A 20,681-nucleotide genomic window follows, 5' to 3' on the forward strand; every position below is an offset into this window, starting at 1 on the left:
GCCTCGCGGAATCGCTTAGCGGCCCCTCGCCCCCGTATCGGCCCTGGCGCAGGTACCGGTGTTGGAAGGGTCCTATCTACCTCCAACCGCAGCGCCAGCGCGCGCCCGCTGTCCCTGCTCGCCCTCGCCATTAATCTATCTACGTCCAGGTTGGCTGCTGCTGCTGGCGGCCTTGACACGTCGCCCGCAATCTTATTAAATTGGTTTGCCATTCCCAGCTCGGGCGACCGTCGTTTGCGAGAGCGCTTGTGAATACGGATGGATATGCACAGTAGCTACTACGCAGTAGGTAGTAGACAGGCACGTACATGCTTCCCAGGGCCTGCTCGCTACCGCTACCTCATACGTCGACGCAACCTGGCTGGGGAGAGAGGAGGGAGAGAGGGGATCGTTAGGAGGTTAGCCGGGCCAGGCACGGCGCGTTGCCCATTGGCCATCCCGTCCGCTGGAAAGGGGAGGGAGAGCGAGAACACGAGAAAGAGAGGGAGAGGGTGGGATTCGCTCCGCGCTGCAGCCCTCGCGCTCCCTCGTGGTCGTTCCCCCTCGAAGCTTGAATCGAGCCGCTAGGCCGTTCCTGTCCGCGCCTTGGTGGGAGCTGGGGGGAGAAGACGAGACGCCCTCGCCAGGCCGCAACCTGGGGCCTGAGCGGCGCGCCGAGGACTCGGCCGGGATAGCCCCTGGCTGGCGGCGCCCTCGGATTGATGAATACGTGCCCTACATTGCGTCCTCGAGTTTCCAAACCCGCTCGTATTCTGCCCTTCCCTTCCTTGGCCTTCTTTTTGTCGTCGCTGTTCGCACGCAGGTACACATACCTACCCACGCATCTCTGTACGTCTCCGCGACCGACCTGCCAGGGGGGGGGGGGGGGTTTGGCCAATTTGCCTTGCCGGCGTATCAGATACACCCGTAGCCTATGTAAGGTATGTAGGTAATGTACCTACAACACGACCAACCTGGCGACAGCGTGCCAGGGACCGGGATGCGCCCAATTTGCACCCGGTCCCCTGTTTTCCTCTCCCTCGTCCGACGGGAAATGAAGGCGCGCGTGCTCGCCTGCTAGTCCCGTTTGTGCGTCGGTATTATAACCTTACCTACCCTCTCCCCCTCCCCTCCCCTCCCTGGCGCGCGTTCGATAGATGATAGATAGATGGCTAGATACATAGACAGAGAGAGAGAGAGAGAGAGAAAGCGAGACACGGTAGCCTATTTACCCCGTGTGTCGGCACGCCTCACCTCGTAATACCCCTCTTTACGTACCTATATATATATATAGATATAGCCCGAGGGAATGGCGTAGCTTACTACGAGCAACACCCACTCGAACCCGCCGTGGCTTAGCAGCCAGCTACTACACGCACGCCGGCGCGCTGGCGCGCGGAGAGCACCACCGAATAGGCAAATAGGGGAGGCACAGCGCCCTCCTCCCCCCCCTTGAGGGAATCGGGCCACAAGGGGAAAAACGACGCAGCTATGATCGGAGCAGGGATCGTCCAGGCCCCCCTGGCCAAGGCACGCGGGTAATTGGCAGCAATTTGCACCGTACGACCCGCGTAAGGATGTTGGAATTGCAGTGGCCGCCGGGGGACGGGCTTAGGCCCTAGGGGCGAGGGGCGTTGGGCGTGGGCGTGGGCGCGCGCCGTGGCTGGCTGGCTGGCTGGCTGGCTGGCTGGGTAGGTGATGTAATTAATTACTTAAGTAGCGGACGGCTGCTTCGGTACGCGGCGTGCCGACGCTGGCACTCGACCCCCGTCGTCGACGGTAGAGAGAGAGCGCGGATGGGGGGATGGGGGTATGGGTAGCTAGCTGGCGACGGCCACAGGGTGTGTTTTCTGGGTGTGTCTTCTGGGTAGGTGTGTCTTCTAGGTAGCTAGACCTATAGGTGGTGTCTATAGGTGTCTCCAGGTGCCGGGGACAGCTGTCCGCATAGGCACCGCACCTAAACTAGCACCTATACACCGGCGGCCGCATCGTGGAGGGTACCCCCCCACCCGGGCAGCGTTTACGTGGCAGAGAACAGAAACAAGAACGCTTGGTGAATAATTACAACGATAAAGGATGATATAAATAATAATGTCTGATGTATTTCCGCAACGGTGCGTGCGAGCCCGCCGCCCGTGTCTTCCTTTTTTTTTTCCCCTCCTCCCCTCTCCCTCTCTCTCCCCTCTCTCTCCCGCTCAGCACCGATGTCCCTGAAAGAAAGCGCCCGGCGTGCTCATCTCATTACATTATTATGCTTGACCAGCCGAGCCGAGTCCGCTTGGTGGTTCTGGTATCTCTGCTTCCCGCTTCTTCGTCCCCGCCCCTCCCCGAGCGGCTAGTCCTCCCTCGGCCCGGGCATAATAGCCTCGATGGATGTAGGTAAGATATATAAGATAGCTATGCAGATGATGATGTCGCGATAAAAAAAAGGAATATGCTATGCGCGCGCGTGTGTGTCCGTGCGTATATATACAGTGTTCGTAATAGTACAAAGGGATTGTAGGTTAGATAGGTAGTTGGTGGATTAGGCTGGTGGCTGGCCGCGTTGGCCGTTCGAGAGCGCGCCGGGTTGACGAGAGGAAGCCGGCAGTTTTCTCCCTTCCTCGACGGCGACGGAGAATATTCTGTCCATTCTTCTCACTACCTCCCCCAGTCCTTCCCCGAGGATGTCGCCGTTTATTGACCCCGCGGCCCGAACTGCCCCAGGTCCTCCCAGGTCATCGGGAAGTCTCCGGATATCGGTTGTTGCTGGTGTGCGTGCGCGTGCGGATGCTGGTGGTGGTGTTGGTGCTGGTGCTGATGTTCGTGCTGCTGTACGTCCATCGCCATATCCTCCTGCTCCTCTTCCACCAGCGTGCTCGTGAAGCTGTGCCAGTCGTCCGACGACAGGTCCAGCGGCGGTAGCAGCCCGCCGTCGTTCGTCCCGAACATCGGGAAGTCGAGGTTCATCGGCGAGGTCGGCGTCGGGGCCAGCGGGGCCGGCGGCAGCGCCTTATCCATCAAGAGCTGCGGAGGCGGAGGCGCCGTGAACCGCTGAGGCTGCGCCTGCGGTGTCCGCATGAACGCTTGCTGCTGGAACGCGTTCGGCCCCATCGACTGGTGCCCCGGCGAGAGGATCAGGTTTGATAACTGCTGCTGCCCGGGGCTGCCGCCGGTCGCGTTCGGCACGTTGCGGGCCCGCCCGCCATGGCGGCCTGGTCCCGAAAGCGCGGACATCGAAGCGGAGCGTCGCGGCACGGCTGCCGGCCTCGACGCCGAGAGTGCTATGCTCTTGTGCGCGCTGCTCGACGGCGCGGGCGCGGAGGTCGGTTGCGGCGACAGGCTGTCGTGCTGGCTCGGGTGGCTCGAGACCGATCCGGCTCGCGGCCGGAGGATGAGGTGGACGCAGCCGTACGCCATCTCGGCGATGGCGTCGGCCGACTCCTTGGTGCCGTCGAAGAACTCGAGGTGGTCCTGGAGCTGGCCGGGGTTCTCGTTCTCGACGAAGCCTTGCGCGCGCCCGCTCGACTCGGGGCTCCAGCTGAACATGGGCTGCAGGCCGTTGAAGGCGCTCTGCTTGCGCGCCACGAGGCTCTTCCACGCCTCGTGCACCAGGTGCTGGTGCAGCAGCCCGTAGATCACGTTCGAGTGCCACCAGTCAGCCTTGGTGAGCCCCGACTCGAAGTGCGCGGCGACGTGGTCGATGTGCTTCTCGAACTTGCCGTGCATCGCCGCGCAGAACCCGCAGCCCCACGCCCGCCTCTTCCGAAGGTGCTTCACCACCGACTCCGCGTGCGGGCACGTCTTGCACCCGTGCGCCGACTTGTGGTGCTGGTTGAACGTGTTCGGGCCCCAGAAGCTCTGGTTGCAGTTCGGGCACGGGTACTTGCGCGACCGCTCGTGGAACTCCTCCTCGTGCCGCTTCCAGTCGAACTTCCTCTTGAACGTCTTGTCGCAGGACGTACACCAGAACTTCGCCTCCGTCGAGCTCGACGCCGTCGTCGATGAGATCGAGCTCCGTCCGGATATCGACGAGAACACGCTGTCGCGGCTAGAGCAGCTCGATCGGGACGACGCTATCGACGCTCGGTGCATGTGAGGTTGGGTGAACGACGGGCCGCCGACGTCTCGGTAGCTGAAATTGGGTATTGCCGACGAGCCTGCCGTCATACGGGTCAGCGGGACAGCCCAGGATTCCTCTCTCTATCGAGGGTATACCAAGTCAAGCGGGAGAGACGGGAGACAGAGGAGGGGAGGAGGGGGGAGGTGACAGTTGGTTCTTTACCGTCGGCTACCATGGTAGGCTGTCCCGGTTGCGACTGCGGCTGCGGCTGCGGCTGCGATTCCTCTCCCAATAAGGCGATTAGTTCATTGCGGCTAAGACCAGATTGCTTGAGGGCCTCGAGATGCTGTCGCGCCTGCGCTAATACCCTCGATGGATGATCCATTGGACCGATTGATTTCGATCGTGATCTGCGCGGTGTGTCTGTGTGTATTTGCGTTTACGCGTATATCCGGGTGGGTGGGTTGGATGTGCACGTAGTAATCTCGAGATGCCAGGGAGGTCGACGACGTTACGGGAATAGCAAGGCTCATGCGAAAGTAAGAAGTAACGAAAAGAGAGGAAGCAGAAGCAAAAGAGACAGCAAGAAACGTAGAGAAAAAGAGAGGTAGGTCGGGTTGGGTAAGTAAGGTTCGACCAGGTAAGGTAAGACGTCGAGGTCGCACCCGCGTGCGTCTGGCTACCGCTCTGTGATATATTGCCCCCTGGGCCAGAAAACCAGACCCCTCTCCCTCATATTCATAGCGTCCGTCGTTGCAAGCATCATCCCAATCCCTGTTTGCTCATGGGGGGGGCGGATGGGATGGGGTGTGGGAAGAAGAAGGCGTGCAGGCATCTCTCGTCAGTCGAATGAGCCTCGCTGGTCCGTTCTACGACCAGGGGGGGGCTGGTTCTCGCTGGTGTCTGCCAGAGCGCGATGGGGAAAGTGACTGGGAGCGATTCGACAGGTCGGCTCAACCTGAAACGAGTTGATGGCAGCCATCCACCTCCTCATCGTTTCGAAACACGCGCGATGGTGGGATGGAGGCACCAATCGGAGGAGTAGAGTTGGGCGAGAGCAAGCGAGAGCCCAGCGCTGGAGCGCGCCGGATCAACCACGGCCTCTACGGACCCTGATGGGCCCACGGTGATCCATGATCAACCTAGGGCCGCGAGAGCGAGAGAGAGGGCGAGAGAGTGAGAAAGAGAGAGGTGCCCTGGGGACTTGGCGAAGAACCATGCAGACAATCTGTTTCAAGATTGCCGGGCTGGAGGAATCGATGAAGATTCATGATTGGCCCGTAGTTTGGGGCAGGGCACTCTTTTCGCTGTCTCTCTGTCTCTCTCTCTCTCTCTCTCTCTCTCTCTCTTCCCTCATTTCTTCGCACATCGCGTCTCTAGAGCTCTGTCCTGTTCTCTTCATGTCCCCAGGAGAGAGGAGAGGTATCTATCTAGGCGAGAGAGATAGAGAGACAGAGAGAACGTGCGTGTTGTGTGTGTGAGAGAGGAGATCGTCAACTACCTACGTTTTCCCTGGTAGCCCCATGTACCCTCTCCAACCCACACCCCCCCTCCCCCTGGTCCCATCCTTCCCTCCCCTAACCACCGATCTTCTTCTCCCGGTTTTTCTCTTGCGTGATACCCGAGGAAGGGTGGACACACACACACATACACACACACACACACCCTCTCTCTCCATCTATCTATCTATCTTCGAGGGAGAAGTTACATACATATTGGGCGGAGAAAATAAAGAGAGACTGGTCGGCTTGTTGTCGACGACCAACCCTCGTCATTACGATGCTACGTGATAGATCCGTCGTTGATCCACCATCCACCCATCCGTCATTCTGACCCTGGCTTAGCCCGACTTGGCGCCGCCGTCTCCAGATCTGCCAACGCCTTTCGAGTCGCTGTTGTCATATGTAGCCGTAGCAGTTGGTGGAAATTCCGGCAGCGGCAGTAATACACATGTAGTTAGTGAGCCGTAGTAGTGGTGACGATAGCGAAGATGGTGATAATAGTAATAGCAATAGCAACAGCAATAGCAGTACGAAGTCGTCGTACACACATACGTGTACACGCACTAGGTACGCTGTTTACCCTGTGGCGCCAACAGGTGGACACGTTGTGATTGTTTTCGTTTTCGCTCCCTTTTCGGGTTTATTTTTATTTATTTTACCTTGTTTTCACCCCGGTATACCGCAACCCGCGAATGAAATCTCGCGGTGATAGAATGATGGCATACCCTATTATTGGCAACACCTTCTGACCTCAGACTGGTGTTCTATTGTCATTATTATGTGCATACATACAGTGCTGGCATCGCTCGTATGCACACTCGCTTGGCGAGTATCTACACACATACATACACATATACAACATTTACTCACTTGTACAGCCCGCTTGATAACATCGATGACGGACATCGAGATAGACTTCCTTACATGCATACATGGTAGTATGGCATATTTCCCGCGATCCACTCCTCCAGGTTGCCTCCTTCGCGATCCCCGTCGGTCTGCTTGTCTGCCTTGCCTGTATACGAGAACAAGAATAAAGACGCGACGACCTGCCCGCTCGCGACAGACAGACGGCTGTCTGTGTCTTTCTAACCGTCGCACGTTGCTGCGCCCTCAATCCGAAGTAACGGGCTCTCCCCCTTTCTCATTTCTCGCGGTCATCCCCAGGCCCAAGCAAATAAGATCCCCGTCTTCCCCTACCGGGGCCAAGCCAGCACCGTCGCGTCCCCATTCGTCTCCCGATCCCTCGGTCTCGGCTCAACCCTCTCTTGTGGCGTGTTCGTCCCCCAACCTCGCCTCGAGGTACCCTTTAAGCCACCCCCAAGACACCCTTGTTCTTGATTGCGAAGAATTGACCACACGAACACGTTCTCGCTGTCGACTCCCCGAAAGCCCCCCCCCTTGTGGTTGTCGTCAGACAGCCTGATCTATCGCTGACGCTCATCTCCCAATGGGTCGCTCGGCCTAACCCACGACGTGCCCCCTTCGCGATGCCGTGACGAAGCAACATGCATCTCAACGTGGATAAACGGCCGGCATCACAGGACCCCAAATGGCGGTCACCTTGGTAGTAAAATAACGATGGACGACCAACCTTTCGCCCATGATGCATGCGCGTGCGCAGGTCTGTATTACCCTCCCCTGTCTGTCTGTCTCTTCCTCTCCCACTCTCGTTCTCAGCTCTTCGAATGCTAGCAATCCGCCGAAAGCCTCGCGTTCCCGCGCCAGGATGGCACGCAGAGGAGGCTGCCCAGTCGGCAGTAGCCATTTCACTGCAATCGCGCTCCCTGCGAGGCACGGCTATTAATGCCTACGATGTTCAGATGACCCGCCAGGGTAGAGTGACATCCTTGCGCCACGTTTTTTTTTCTCCTTTTGCTCCGTGTCGCGTAGCATTCAGCTATGCCCGGACAGTCAGGTAACGGGAGCGGCACGGAAAACGGTGCTGCCTGGTTGCTCCTAAATATATACGTAAGTACCTATGCAATAGTACTGGCGCCGTATGAGCTTCGCTCCCCCGTTGGTAAGGAATCGCGCCGTTTGCTCCGGACGATCCCATTCTGTATGTTCAAGGCTAGACGGCCTGGGCAGGGCGGGCCTGACCGGTCAATCTCTGCGGAGAACAGGCTATATGTGTACGCATATAGATCACGTAAACCCTCCCGCGACATACAGGCTGTTTGGCGTCGTGCCGCAAGAGCATACGGGAGATGAGCTTGAGCAAATAGAAGGACCGTTATGCTTCTGCCACGATCTAACCTGCGCTCTATATTTGGAGCAACCCACTTTATTTCGATCACGGTATATCATCAGTAGAACCTGCATCCGGCCTCGACAAGCAAGGCATCGTGGAAGCTGTAGCGCCTCGTACATGTCCCTAGTCTCCTCGAGACTCCGTATACCCCATCCCCTATTTGCATTCGATCGTGCTTAACTGCAAAGGGTATCGGGCAATTCAGACTGGTAGCGATTTTCCTTGAAAGCTGCAAGTCGTGCCTTGCAGTACTACTTATGGAATGCATAGATTATGGGTTCAATAAATCCTCCCACACAAATATGTGTTCCTTACGTAGGGATAAGTTAAACTATGGTTGCTATGTGAGACCACAGATGACATGTGTTTAGGCCGTACGGCAAGTATCAGCCGAGGTAGAAGGCGCCAATTTCTCATCAGCAACTAGTGGGGGGCGTAGACATCCAAGAGAAGCCATGCCTGGTTGACGAGAACTGTAGGGATGGTCAATAGTAGAAACTAGAGAGGATATTCCGGGTGGGCCCATCGGGGAGACGGGTTGGTCAGGCGTTGACAGAAGCTTCTTTGGTCATATATTATCATTATCATCCTGTAACTATACTTGATTCACTACTGAATAAATACGAACAGTGAATTGTTCATGACTAATTAGGCCCCGGCGGTCAAATCGAAATGGGCTGACCGGATTTGTGCTCCGATAAAATACAAATACCTTCACCCGTGTTTTGGGAGAACATTTAGATGACCTTATGCAACGCGTGAGTATCAGAGGCAGATATTTTTCTGTGCCAGGAAGCAGGTCTCCGAAAAGGAGAAACTCCAGGGCTGAACCCTGCATCGTACCCTTCATAATATCCTCAACCTGTGTTGAAGAATGGCGTCATCTGCGGTACAATAGTCCCTAGTAAGACTGGGAAGATTTCAAGCGAGGCCGACCACTCTATGGGACTGAGTAATGGCCTCAGCGTTTACAATAATTACGAGTTCCAATATCATAGTTTTATTAAACGACGATTCACAATAACATATATAATGTGAATATATTAGCCTCTTCACCTTTTCTCTTAGCTGCCGGCCCTCACGTATATTACTCATTACTGTGATGCACTTCAACTGTGAATGGCTTTGTCTTAGACGAGTCCAACTATTGCCACTGGTCTCCTTATCCGAACGCGACTAGACGGTTAATAGGTAGCGGGTATACCAACGGTGTCTGAGAAAAGGTTGAATTAAGAACAACTCCTATAAATTAAGCAGTTCTCAATTGCTCTTCTAAGTGTGTCTGCCCTTTGAAATCGCTGGCTTTAACTGTGGTCATTTTAGTCCCATGAGGGCACATTTTCCTTCAAGCTGTTGGGAACAGAGGGCAACTCCATAACCTCAGTAGTAAAGTATTATATGAGGCGTGGACTTACTTTCAGAGAGAAGTACTTCGACTAGATGATGAATATATCTTATGAAGGGAGTGGGACATGGTCCTTAGCTGTTAAGTAATAGTACTTATTAACCGTAGTAGAGTATGGAGGGCACCTAGAAGGCTACTCGGCAAGAGAATGGGGGCGTGGCTGGTACAAGCTTTTCACGCGTTTCTCAGGTAAGACATAAGTAGGGTTAAAGAGAGAGAGGATATCTGTCACGAGATAGCCTCCAATAGTCGTTAAAGTTTCCAGTTCAGCTCACCTTTGTCCTCTGATTCCTCTTATCCTGCTCCTATACTATCAACAGCTCTTCTACAAAACCTCATATCTATTCCTGCTGCTCACGTGTAGTTGTTTCCGTAGTATTAACATGTAACCGTTAGTACGTAAGTACACACTAGGACGCATCGGTACAATGTATCTAAATTCACTGCTGCTGGTCTGCTTGCCCATTAACTGCTGTATGTGCGTTGCCCCAGATGACTCCTCGTCCACGGATGTCATCTGCCCTAATAGAAATGGTGACAGCAACGTGTGCCTTCTACTCACTAAATAATCTCCATTGGTAAAAAATAAAGAGCAGAATTTCCCTAGCCCTGAGTTTCGCTGCGCTTCCCACTTCTCTCCCTCCATCTTCTCTCCCTCCCCCAAGCCTTCGTGCCCATTGTGAAATTCCCATCCAAGGCTTCACGCAACACAACACAACACAACACAACACAAGCGTTATTGTATCTTCCCGTAAGAAGCAAATCAATCATTCCCGTCTGAGGCATTGTACATGTCGATTGTTGGCTAGCTAGCTAACTGCCGTGTAGGCCCTGATACTCCTCTATCCGCACCACTCCGTCAGCCCGCTTACCTCTGCGATCCAAAACTAGTCATCGCATGCAAGCCCTCCTCCATCCACCTCTATTTAGTTCTGCATAACGTCCATCAATACCACATAGCTATCCACCGCCACTCGTCTCCTTTGCCAGCAGAGCTTAGTCGTCGTCGTCAAGTTAGACAGACCTCTCTGGATATCCCTGAAGACAGGCCACAACCAATCTACCCACTTGCTGGTGTGATCTCTCCCAGACCGCACCACAGTTATCACAAAACAATGGATCCGTTGTACCATATCGAGGACCTGTTGTCCCGTGTCTACTATGCCACTGTGATGGCCGGTCAGGGTATAGAGACTGGTGGTGGTGCTCAGGAGCATGGCATCGATTTGACGGCTGCGGGCGGCACAGCACAGGGAAGCAGCAGCGCCAGTACGCCCCATGACGCCGCGGCCCTTAACGATGTTGTGTATCTCCCCTCCAACGGAAACCAAACGGACGTATTCCGCGGCGCCATCATCCGCCGGACGCCCCATAAGGTCACTGTTGACCTGAACGGCCAGGGTCCGGCTCCGTGGCGCGACATTATCCAGCACCTCCTGCCCTTCATCCGCTGTGAGCCGCACCACTGCGTCAACGACAAGAGCTTCAACAACGGACTTATGAACTACGCTGTGGCCCGCGTGACACGCACCCTGAATCGCCACCTAGTCTGGACGGACAACTTCTACGGCCGAAGCCTTAGCAGAGCTGTCACCTCAGCCCGGGGCAACAACACTACGCGTAGCATCCCCATTGCCTACCCCACTGCCCCCCCGGTCCGAACCGGCATGCCGCCACCACGGCTGGCTTCTTTGCGATGGGTGCCACCGCCGCGCGTCTTCCCCATTCTCAGCCTGCCTGTCGAGATCCTCTTCCAGGTGCTCGAAGACGTGACGGAGCCCTACGAGGTCCAGGCCCACACCCTGTCCACGTTCCTTTTTGAGCCCTGCCTCATCGTCACCGGGGCCCGCACCTGGGCGGCGCTGTCGCCGCTCTTCCACGTCTGCCGCGCGTTCCGGACCTACGCCGTCGGCTGCTACGGTGAGCCCCGCCGCCACAGCCTCCCCTTCGACCCGAAGAGGGACAGCCTGGTCGTCCGCAGTTTCCCCGAGACGTACCGCGCCGCCATGAATGCCGGCGGCATCTACACCGCATACTTGCGCCGCCCCACCGACAGCTTGAGTCGAATGAACGCCGCGGAGGTTCGCGACAAGTTCCCCGCCTGGGTTCGTGATCTCGACAGCGAGGCGGTCTTCTACCACTGCAGGCCCCGCGATGCCAATTACTTCGTGGCGCCAACCGCGCTGGGGGCCGACTTCCTGCGCCGCATCCGGCGCGTCGAGTTCCGGACCCAAGACGGAACCCCTGAGAACCGAATGGCCTGGAGCATGTTCATAAGAAACCTGGGGCAGATTTTGCCCAGCCTCAGGGTGCTAACCATCTCGACGTGGCATTTCGATGCCTGCGCGATCACGGCTCGGAGCATTCTTGGGGTTGTCGACCCCAGTCAGGACGGGGAATCTAAAAAGGCTGTTGTCGCGCACTGTCACCATGATGCCGCGCTAATTTCGTCGTTCTATCCTCGTCCCGGTAATAACACCGGCGAGGTAGCCCCCCCAGACGTGTTACCCTCTCTGGAGCGTCTCGAGATCGTAAAAGTGGGAAATCGATGCTCTAAGAAGATGACAATAAATCCCCCCGGCTTCCTCTCTGGCCATTATATCGTCTCAACGTCCGATACAGACAGATGGGAGGACTATCAATAGGGCTTCTTAGTGGTAGAAGCTAAGCCAGGAGTGCCATTTTCGCTAAGTTTATATCTAGGATTCGCGTAGTGGACCCATGTCGTACGCATAATACGAATGTCTTAGGGGATTCAATTGACAAACAGGCAGATGATGAAGCATCCCCGGCATCAGGTGTATCACCGCAACGAATTGCCGCAGCTGTATTTAATAATATTGACCGCGATGCTGCCGAGAGGACGTGATTTACGAGACAGCATCTCCGGCCTCCTTCGACTATCGGATGCTACCGGGCACGATGGCATGAGACAACGGGAACAACACATGAAGGAGGGAAGGTTAGGAAGCTAGGCAGATTGATCATCAGATAGACTAGTAGATAGCAAATAAACATGGCTTCGCGGTAATATAACTCTGTCAGTTTCCCAGATGCTTTAGAATTGGAAAGGAGGTTGTTGAGAAAGCAGAGAGATACGATCGAGCTGCAACGGACCAAGAGCCATGAAGAGGCTTGCCTTCCCCAGAGATACAATGCAACTTAACGAGAGAGGGCTTAGACAAACTGTGGAAAGACGGGCACTCGTGAAAATATCTAGGGGCCAACGCGGCGTTGGGACTGTTAGTCGAGATGTATTCGCCATAGCTCACGGTCGCAGCCTGCTGTGAAATCGCTCCGCGTGTGCATGGTGAGAGTGTTATCATTAACAAGCAAGTCGCCCTTCTCCCAGGAGTGGTAGTATACGATGCGGCGGTCGTGAAGCAGGCTCGTCAGCGTGTCGCAGATGGCTGGTCCGTCTAGGGAGGGAGCCGACCCAAAACTGTCTAACTCGACATCGGTGTCGCTTCCGCTCGTCGTAGGAGAGACGGCTCTGGATGCGTTGTCAATCGCCACATATGTGGCCTCGAACTGTGTCTTAGACTGCGGCCACGGCTCGTGGTACCGTAAGCACGGACGCCCGGTAGCCGGGTGATCGACGATGAGGGGCAGGCCTTGGATTAGAGAGCAATCGAAGGAGGAGGTTGAGACCGTCCACGTCAGACCGCGAAGGTAAGATAGAGGGAGCTGCGGAGGCAGATTCTTCAAGATCAATGTCGACGAAGAAAAGAGGGTGAAGCCTGTGTCCGGCGGCGACGTCGTCACAGCTGTGAAGAATTGGAATCTGGCAAGTGTCATTAGCCGGTCCATCGTCCCTAGCAGAGCAGCGAGATCCGCTTACTTTGGCGGCGTAGATACCACTTCCTCTGTCCCGTCGTCCCGTAGCCTCTTCCCCATCTTGAACAGCCCATCGTAGTGGAATGGCATCCACTCAGTCGACAGCACGTTATTCAAACCGCGTGAATCCGTACCGCGATCCTTCACCTCGAGGACGAGCCCGAACTTCCACGGCAACGGCTTGCCAAGCTCGCTAGCTTTCTTGACAAACCGGTCACGATTACGCGTCTGCGCGAAGCCTCGCAGAACGACGGGAGAATTCATCTCAGCCAGGGCGCGAACTTTACCCGCATCGATATCGCCGATAGAGAGCATATTCCGACCCGCCGCTGGACGGATGAGCAAGCCGACCGGGTACAGGGGCTCGCATTTTATGGCCACCCCTTCCCCCTCTACAGACTTGGGCCACGAGAGGAGGTCGCTCTTCTCGCGGAAGAAGCTCGGCCGACCGTTTTCGTCGTGCACGAGCTCGAACGTGCCGTCAACATCAAAGTCTGAACGGTGGCCCGTCACGACAGTGCCGTCGAGGCGGAACGCAATGCTGCAGTGCCAAGGGGTCGTGAAAAATGTGTCGGTCGGCAGAAGGCTGATGGAGAGCTTACTCTCTCCCGTCGACGCGTGGATCGAGAGCCTCAGTCGGTCGGGGAACCGCTCCCGCACTGCTCGAGCGAATGCCTGTACCATTATGGTTAGCTGACGTTGTCTCCTCTCCTTTCTTTGGGACTTTTGAGTTGAAGGAAGAAAATGGGGGCTCACATCGCCTCTCATCAGCATCTGCTTCGCGACGTATTCTACTCCCTTTTTGTATTTTGATTTGCTTCGGCCCTCTCCTATAGGGTACACATATTGGAGGTCGGTCTCTAAGAACTTAATGTATCCCCTATACGTTAGGCACGTATCCTCGTCTTCCGAGATCCTCAACGAGACGTTGAAGTCAGGGTTACCGAACTGCTTCAGCAGAGCATGGCGGAAATTTGTAGCGTTGGCAACGTCTACAAGAACTAGAGTCAGTGTCGCTTCCTGGCTGCGAGGCTTGAGGAGATAGTGAGTGTCCAAAGACGGAGAAAAGCCAAGGCGGGGGCTCGAAAGATATACCCGAGAATAAAAGACGATAATAGCGAAAACGAGTACCAACATTTGATTTCGTCCAACTCGTTGGGTATATCGACGTGCACTATGTCCTTAAGCCGGCAAAACTCGATGTGACGAAAGCCCTTGCTGGCCCTCATCGTTCGGAGGGCCTCGCCGTATGCCCAGACGTCCTTGTCGGGGACGCTTAGAAGATCTTGATCGGAGTTAATAACACTAAGATCGGCAACAACGTTCAGGGGTACACTACCATTGTACACGAGCCCATCAGAGACTATCATCAGCCGAGCACCGGGTGGATAGATATCTTCGATGGCGGCACACAAGCCATCGAGATGGGCGAGTGCAAACTCCTCAGCCTTGTCCGGGAGGCGACCTAGAACTTTTGCAGTCGTATTCGGTGACTTGAAGGGGAACGCCGGGAGACACATAAGAATAGGCTCTCCGGCTGCCACCTTATCACGAATCTGAGTGAGGAATCTGAAGTCTCCATCGCCTGCTTTCGGCGGCGACAAATTCTTGGAGAGCTTATATCGTGAGAGGACACTTAGAATATGCGATGCAGTTTCCAGATGGGTAGGCTGCGGCTTTTCCGGCTGGGCGGCTGGGCCTGCCAGAGGTTCCGGGCCCTCGGTGTCGTCAAGCTTCAAGGCGGATGGCATGGTGAATGGTAGGATTCGATAAGGTGCCGTCGGCTAGATGTAATCGAGCTGGTATTGTAGGGAGAGTGCGCCGCTCCTAATAATCTACGAGGTGCGGGTTGCAGGATGTGTGCATGATACACACAAGTACAGCTCGGGGAGGACTCAGCGAGCGTCGGTTGCGGTAGCTGAGGACTTTATTCATATCCCATACGCGTTCTCGCAAAAGCCGACTTGGCAAGGCGCAATGCTGCAAATTAACGGATCGAGCTGCGGATACAGGCCAATTGTGTGTTGGCAGTCCATAGTGCAATGTTTCCGGCAGCACGGCTAAAACGCCCAAGAAAAAGAACGAAGGCGAGTCCCGTACACGACGGGCAAATGGGCCTCTTCTCGGCCACAGTGGAGTCGTCTCCTGGCCTGTGGACATGCGGTCCCCTCCCGAAGCCCCCAATGTAGCACCGAGGGAAGTCTTCCCCTTGCCCGAAGGGGAAGTTTGAAAACCAAGAGACCGGGATGGGATGGGGATTCGTTTCATCCCGCGGTCCCCCCGTCGGACTACATAACCCGTTTGTTCCCAACGGCCGTGCTGGGTGGCGAGGATCACAAGAGCGGACTCCTCTTCACCTCAACAGCAGCTCGCCACGTCGTGGATATATCCAGCAATAAAAAGTCTGCCCTCGGTCTTGTGAAACGTCGACCGAAGGTGGCGCCATCACCGAGGCCGGGAGCTCACCCAGGCAGCCATTCGGACGCATAAAGTGTCGTCGTAGCTCGATCGACTCCCTCGCACTGCTTCCTAGTCAGCCTGTCTCGACAACCATACGACAACTAATACCGTGAACTTATCTGCTACGTCATCCGCGCAACCACGCCGCCTTGGCTATGGCGCAGAACGGGCAGGCCTTCGGGTCTGAAGAACAGGTCGACTTGGTGATTATTGGAGGTTGGTTGCCGATTCGGTCTCTATACATCTACTAGAAAACTGACACTACGGGAAGGTGGTCCTACGGGACTTCTGTCTGCGCTACTGGCAAGCCGACTCGGGCTCTCCGTGAGGGTTATTGGTAGGCTATGCTTGGTCCCGGGGTGCTCAACCGTCGGGTAATCTAACCAAGGTGATGGAATGTTAGATGAGAAAGCCGGACCTCTGGATTTAGGCCGAGCAGATGCCCTGAATGCACGCACGCAGCAGTACCTGGAGGTGGTAGGGATTCTCCAGGATTTGCTCCCCCTCGGACTCAAGTGCAACAGTAAGCCTGCCTAACCTGAGATGTGGTTTCTGGACTTACCGCGTCCAGCCAGTTCAACCTTCGCCGAGGGTGTCTTCAAGTCTCAGCAGAGCCACTGGTGGACGTCGCTTGAGCATTGCCTGCATCCTAATTTCCTCATGATCGGGCAGCCCGTGGTCGAAAGGGTTCTTTTGGACCATCTGGATACCCCAATCTATTACCAGGAAAAAGCTATAGCCATAGTTGACGCGGATGACGGCGTAACGGTGAGTACTGATCGTGGTCGAACAATCCGGGGCCGATACGCCATCGCTGCCGATGGCGCCCGTTCGACGATACGCCGAGCGTTGGGTATCAGTTTTACTGGGACGAAACCCGAAATGGTATGGGCAGTTCTGGACACGTTTATCGACACGGACTTTCCTCGATGCCCGGAAATCATCACGTTCCAGCTTAGGGGCCAGTCACGGGTCTCGTGGATTCCCCGAGAACGGGGTATGGCCAGGTTCTACACTCTTCTCGACGGAGAGATTACCCAAGAGAGAGCCGAGGACTCGATTAGAGAGCACATGGCGCCATACAGGATCGACTTTGTCAGGACAGAGTGGTTCAGTACTTTTGACGGTGGGTGTTGCCTCTCCGCCGAGACAACTTGAAGCATGAGCGGTGGCGGTCTAACGGAATCCCTCGAGCGTTTAGTCAAGGAAAGAATAGCGTCGACTTTCGTTTCGAAGCAGGGAACTGGTCGCGTCATCCTCGCCGGCGATGCGGCCCATGTTCACTCGGTAAACGGCGGGCAGGGGCTGAATACGGGAATCGCCGACGCGTTCGGTCTCAGCTGGCGGATCGCGGCGACTAAGAATGTCCCTCTGGTGCCCGGCGCTGCTACGAGGCTTATCAAGAATTACGACACCGAGCGACGAGCCGTGGCACAGGGGGTTATCGACGTTGCGGCAGCCTTGGTGCGGGATACGACGCACACGGCGAAACAGTACGTATCCACGATCGAGAGAAATGCCGGGTATATCACGGGTAAGATCCATGTAAAGAGCCCCTCTAGCAATGTACGCTCACGCGGAGATAGGAATGGGCGTCTCGTACGACGGACTGGGATCCGAATTGATCGTGGAGTCGGAGCAGGGTATCTGGAAGGCTGGAAAACGATGTCCAGATATCCGCCTCACGCATATCGCAACCGGGGAGGCGAAACGCCTATACTCGACGGTTACCTACGGGAAATACTTGATTCTCGCCTTGGGCCGAGAGCGGAATCTCGAGAAGCGATTCGGGGATCTATGCACATATTTCACCCTTCTCCCCAGCAGCTCGACCAGGGCAGAGACTAGCGGAGACGATACGAAACAGGAGACCGAGACTGAAAGAGAGGCCGGGGCAGGGGTTTTCTCGTCTGAGGTCGTGGCGGTGGCGGATGATTTCGTCGTGGTGGTGAGGCCCGATATGTACATCGGTTACATCGGCCGAGGAGACGGATGGAGGGATTACCTGGAGCAGCTGTATGTGGCTTAAGTATGCGGCTTGACTGGGATCAGAGATAGCCTACAAGTTCTCGGCTCGATTCCCTGTCACGGAAGAATAGATTGCAAGGAGATAGCCGAGTTGTGTACTGGGGCGGGGGGAGTGGGATGGTGAGGTGGGAGAGTATAGTAGAGCAAGCATTTGTCAGGTCCTACACTAGATGATATAATGCCTTATCACAGTCTGTATGACGACAGTGGGATGAGTAAGCTTGGCGTCAAAATTACGCCCACGACGATTGGTGGAATGGCCTGAGGCGAGGTGGTCCGGGCGTCCCCTGTCCCGCTTCACTATTCAACTTCCCTCTTCGGGTTAGTCCCGGGGCATTAGCTAGTGTAGGATGGTGATTTTGTTAAACCGAGGCTCGCGGCGACGCGAGGAGTGGCAATGACAGGTAAGCAGGGCAAAATACCTGGGTACGTCCAACTTGGGACGTGATAGAGGCTGAACCAACTGTTTGTCGCTGTCGCTGTCGCTGTCGCTGTCGCTGTCGCCGTCATCGTCGTCGTCGTCGTTGTTGCTCCATCCAATTGTCCCTCGATCCATTCATCACTTTCGTCTTCGCCGCCCTCGTCCAACACAACCCCCCCCCTCCTCCCCTCTCCCCCTCCGCCATTTGCTTCCTTCGGCACCACGTCAACCCAATCACGCCTCTCCGACCCGCGTCCTCTTTCTTTCCTTCTCCTCTTCCTCTCCTTTTCTCATTCTCTTCGTTTTCCCTCGTTACTTGTTTTAATCTAGCCTCCTGTACAATTCCGTCCTGCCATTCGCCATGTCGCGCCCTGCCGATCCGTTCGGGAAATCCAGACCGCCGCATGCCGCCCAATCGCGGAACCCGATCCAGAGCGTGCTGTCGATGCCGCCGAAATGGCTGCAGATGTATGGCGACTTCATCACGAAGAACGCGCACCAGGTCTCCCAGATCGAGAGCGCGCTGCGGTCTCTGACCTACATCATCCCCGGCCGCTTTCGCGATGCCGAGATCGCTTCCGAAACCCTGCATTCGAGCATCCAACTGCTCTCCCTCTACCACGATGCCCTCCTCCGCGGCGCCGTCGCCAAGATACCCGCTCTAGCCTCTAAGATACCCAACTCCCATACGCGTTATACCCGATTCTGGACCACTAAGAGTACCCTGTACCGGAGGATAGCACTGCTGCTGCAGATAGTCCAGTACACCGAGTTGTTGTGGGAGATGGCCGCTAAGCGCAAGGGGGAGCGGATTCGCTGGCGCGTCGTCATCATCCTAGAGGTCATTAAGGCCGTCTGCCGGCTGTTGCTGATGCGGGTTACCAACTCGAGGCCCCTCGTCACCCCGCCGCTCCCCGAGCGAGAGCCGGTCCCGCCAGATGTCGAACAGAACGACGACGACGACGCGCTGAAGGAGCTGATGGGCGAAGACACTACCTCCAGCGGTTCTTCCAAGGCCACCCGCGAAAAGGAGTGGACGATGCCGCGGACGAGGTCTAGTCTCCCGAGCTTGCCAAACCCTGGGGACATCAGCTCGTACCTGATGACCCGTGTCCTGACCGCAGACGACATAAAGCCCGCAGCGAAGCTCCTCAACACGCTATCCCGCAACGGGAAGACGGCCGAGATTCTGCACATCCTCTCTCCTCTCGTCTACGCCATTGCCCTGTCGAGAAGCAAGGACAAGAAATCCTGGACCCCCTGGATCATTGGTCTGAGCATGGAGTACGCCGCACGGCAGCTGCGTGACCGGGGCCTGCGAAGCACCGCTCTGGAGAACGAGGAATGGGTCAAGAGGTACTGGGCCGCGGGCTGGTGGGCCATGAGAGGCGCCTTCTACGACCATGTCACCAAGGGCGTGGTGACGGGAGTGCGACGCCGCATGCCCAGCCTCGTTTCTGGCATCCTCGAGGACTACGAATACCTGTGGGAGAACTACTACTTCAGCACCAGTGCCTGAGGGGGAGCCCTCGCGAATGGATATAGACTAGGCCGGTAATGCCGTCCCAATCAAGACTCATACCGCCACCCACTCCACGGTCCAGTTGGTTTGCCCTTTTTGGTGTCCGATTTCTTCTAGATCCGCCGCCCGGCTTCTGCCGGAGGGGGGAAGAAGAAAGTGATGGCTATTAGAGGTCATAGATAATTGGCAATATAGGCGGGCCCGGGTTAGATTCTGGTAGGGGCGCATCGCGCATCCTAGCCGGTACAGTCCTAAAGATAAGCACGCGCACGCCCCAGGAGCATAGGCCCCTTTGGTCCAGCTCACCCGAACCCACCACGCTATTGACTGCAGCAGCAGCAGCAGCATATATACATACACATACGTATGTTTACCTGTCATCACACGATCGGAGGCTCGCGACTAGTCCTGGACGACCCCCACAGCCGACAATGCATAGTGCTACGATTTGACCCGACGCTGCCCTGCCTTTATCTCGACACGCGTTGCTACGTGCGCATTGGCCGGTGACACTTGCCTAGGTGCTCCCGAGGACCTGATATCGGGGGAAGCGCTACCGTGACGTATCCATATTCCCCCGAGCCATCGCGGGCAAATTTTTTATTTCCTTCTCTTTTTGTCTTGTTGCACGCCTGCGGGCGGGGAAAAAAGGGGGGGAAACACAACTCCTCTCCCTTCATCTTGTTCTGGTTAATGTAATAATGTATAGCGGGGACGGATACGATACCCCGTACGGGACGGCGGGAAGTTTTTTTTGGTGGTGCGGGATGACGGTCTGATGCGTTAAGCCATCAAGATAACCTGGGGTGTTAGCGGTTGCGGCGGTGCCGGTGATGATGGTCACGATGGGGGGCCCATGTGTAGCATACCAATGTTCCGTGACACAGCATGCGAGCGTAGCAGAACATATATTTGCATCTGTGTTTCCCCCCGGTAGGTAGAGAACCTTCGGGTCTACATGCCATCGCTGGTATGGCCTCACCTTGCCTTGGTCCTAGCTTCGTCGGTGTTCCCGCGTGACTTTTCTCTTTGGGTACACTGGACTCGTGTTTCACGACGGTCAGCCTACCCGGCTCGTCGCGATGATCATGGGGGATGGTAGGGTGGATTCAACTAGGTAGAGTCATCACTCATTAGCCCTCCAGGGGTCGTTGGACTTGTTAGACAGCGGATTAGGTTGGGAGATGTCTGTATTCCTTGCTAGGTGTAGCCCTAGTTGCCCACGTTTATC

At 55.9% G+C, this 20,681-nt stretch overlaps 5 protein-coding genes across 5 annotated transcripts; 3 read left to right on the plus strand and 2 right to left on the minus strand.

Annotated features, from left to right (window-relative positions):
- Positions 1–2,508: 2,508 nt before the first annotated feature.
- GGS23DRAFT_205418 (uncharacterized protein) lies at positions 2,509–4,553 on the minus strand. Its single transcript, XM_051511824.1, has 2 exons — positions 4,244–4,553; positions 2,509–4,118 (listed from the first exon to the last, which is right to left on the minus strand). The coding sequence occupies exons 1-2, from the start codon at positions 4,404–4,406 to the stop codon at positions 2,656–2,658; spliced, it is 1,626 nt and encodes a 541-aa protein (XP_051369736.1). The 5' UTR covers positions 4,407–4,553; the 3' UTR covers positions 2,509–2,655.
- Positions 4,554–9,985: 5,432 nt separating this feature from the next.
- Positions 9,986–11,827, plus strand: GGS23DRAFT_613186 (uncharacterized protein; the record flags this gene model as incomplete). Its single annotated transcript, XM_051520551.1, has 1 exon — positions 9,986–11,827. The coding sequence occupies exon 1, from the start codon at positions 10,298–10,300 to the stop codon at positions 11,825–11,827; it is 1,530 nt and encodes a 509-aa protein (XP_051369737.1). The 5' UTR covers positions 9,986–10,297.
- Positions 11,828–12,126: 299 nt separating this feature from the next.
- Positions 12,127–15,461, minus strand: GGS23DRAFT_205498 (Pyoverdine/dityrosine biosynthesis protein-domain-containing protein). Its single transcript, XM_051511826.1, has 5 exons — positions 14,359–15,461; positions 14,155–14,304; positions 13,776–14,011; positions 13,024–13,694; positions 12,127–12,966 (listed from the first exon to the last, which is right to left on the minus strand). Exons 1-5 carry the CDS (start codon positions 14,768–14,770, stop codon positions 12,426–12,428), a joined length of 2,010 nt encoding a protein of 669 aa, XP_051369738.1. The 5' UTR covers positions 14,771–15,461; the 3' UTR covers positions 12,127–12,425.
- Positions 15,462–17,518, plus strand: GGS23DRAFT_205492 (FAD binding domain-containing protein). The gene is made up of 6 exons (XM_051511825.1): positions 15,462–15,695; positions 15,751–15,816; positions 15,883–16,002; positions 16,051–16,605; positions 16,681–17,013; positions 17,066–17,518. Exons 1-6 carry the CDS (start codon positions 15,635–15,637, stop codon positions 17,506–17,508), a joined length of 1,578 nt encoding a protein of 525 aa, XP_051369739.1. The 5' UTR covers positions 15,462–15,634; the 3' UTR covers positions 17,509–17,518.
- A 658-nt stretch (positions 17,519–18,176) lies between these two features.
- Positions 18,177–19,475, plus strand: GGS23DRAFT_205553 (peroxisome membrane protein). The gene has a single exon (XM_051511827.1). It carries the CDS (start codon positions 18,290–18,292, stop codon positions 19,445–19,447), a length of 1,158 nt encoding a protein of 385 aa, XP_051369740.1. The 5' UTR covers positions 18,177–18,289; the 3' UTR covers positions 19,448–19,475.
- The last annotated feature ends 1,206 nt before the right edge of the window (positions 19,476–20,681 follow it).

The sequence above is a fragment of the Durotheca rogersii genome, assembly GCF_024521655.1.
Source record: "Durotheca rogersii strain YMJ 92031201 chromosome Unknown GGS23scaffold_20, whole genome shotgun sequence".
In the NCBI taxonomy this organism is placed as follows: Eukaryota; Fungi; Ascomycota; class Sordariomycetes; order Xylariales; family Xylariaceae; genus Durotheca; species Durotheca rogersii.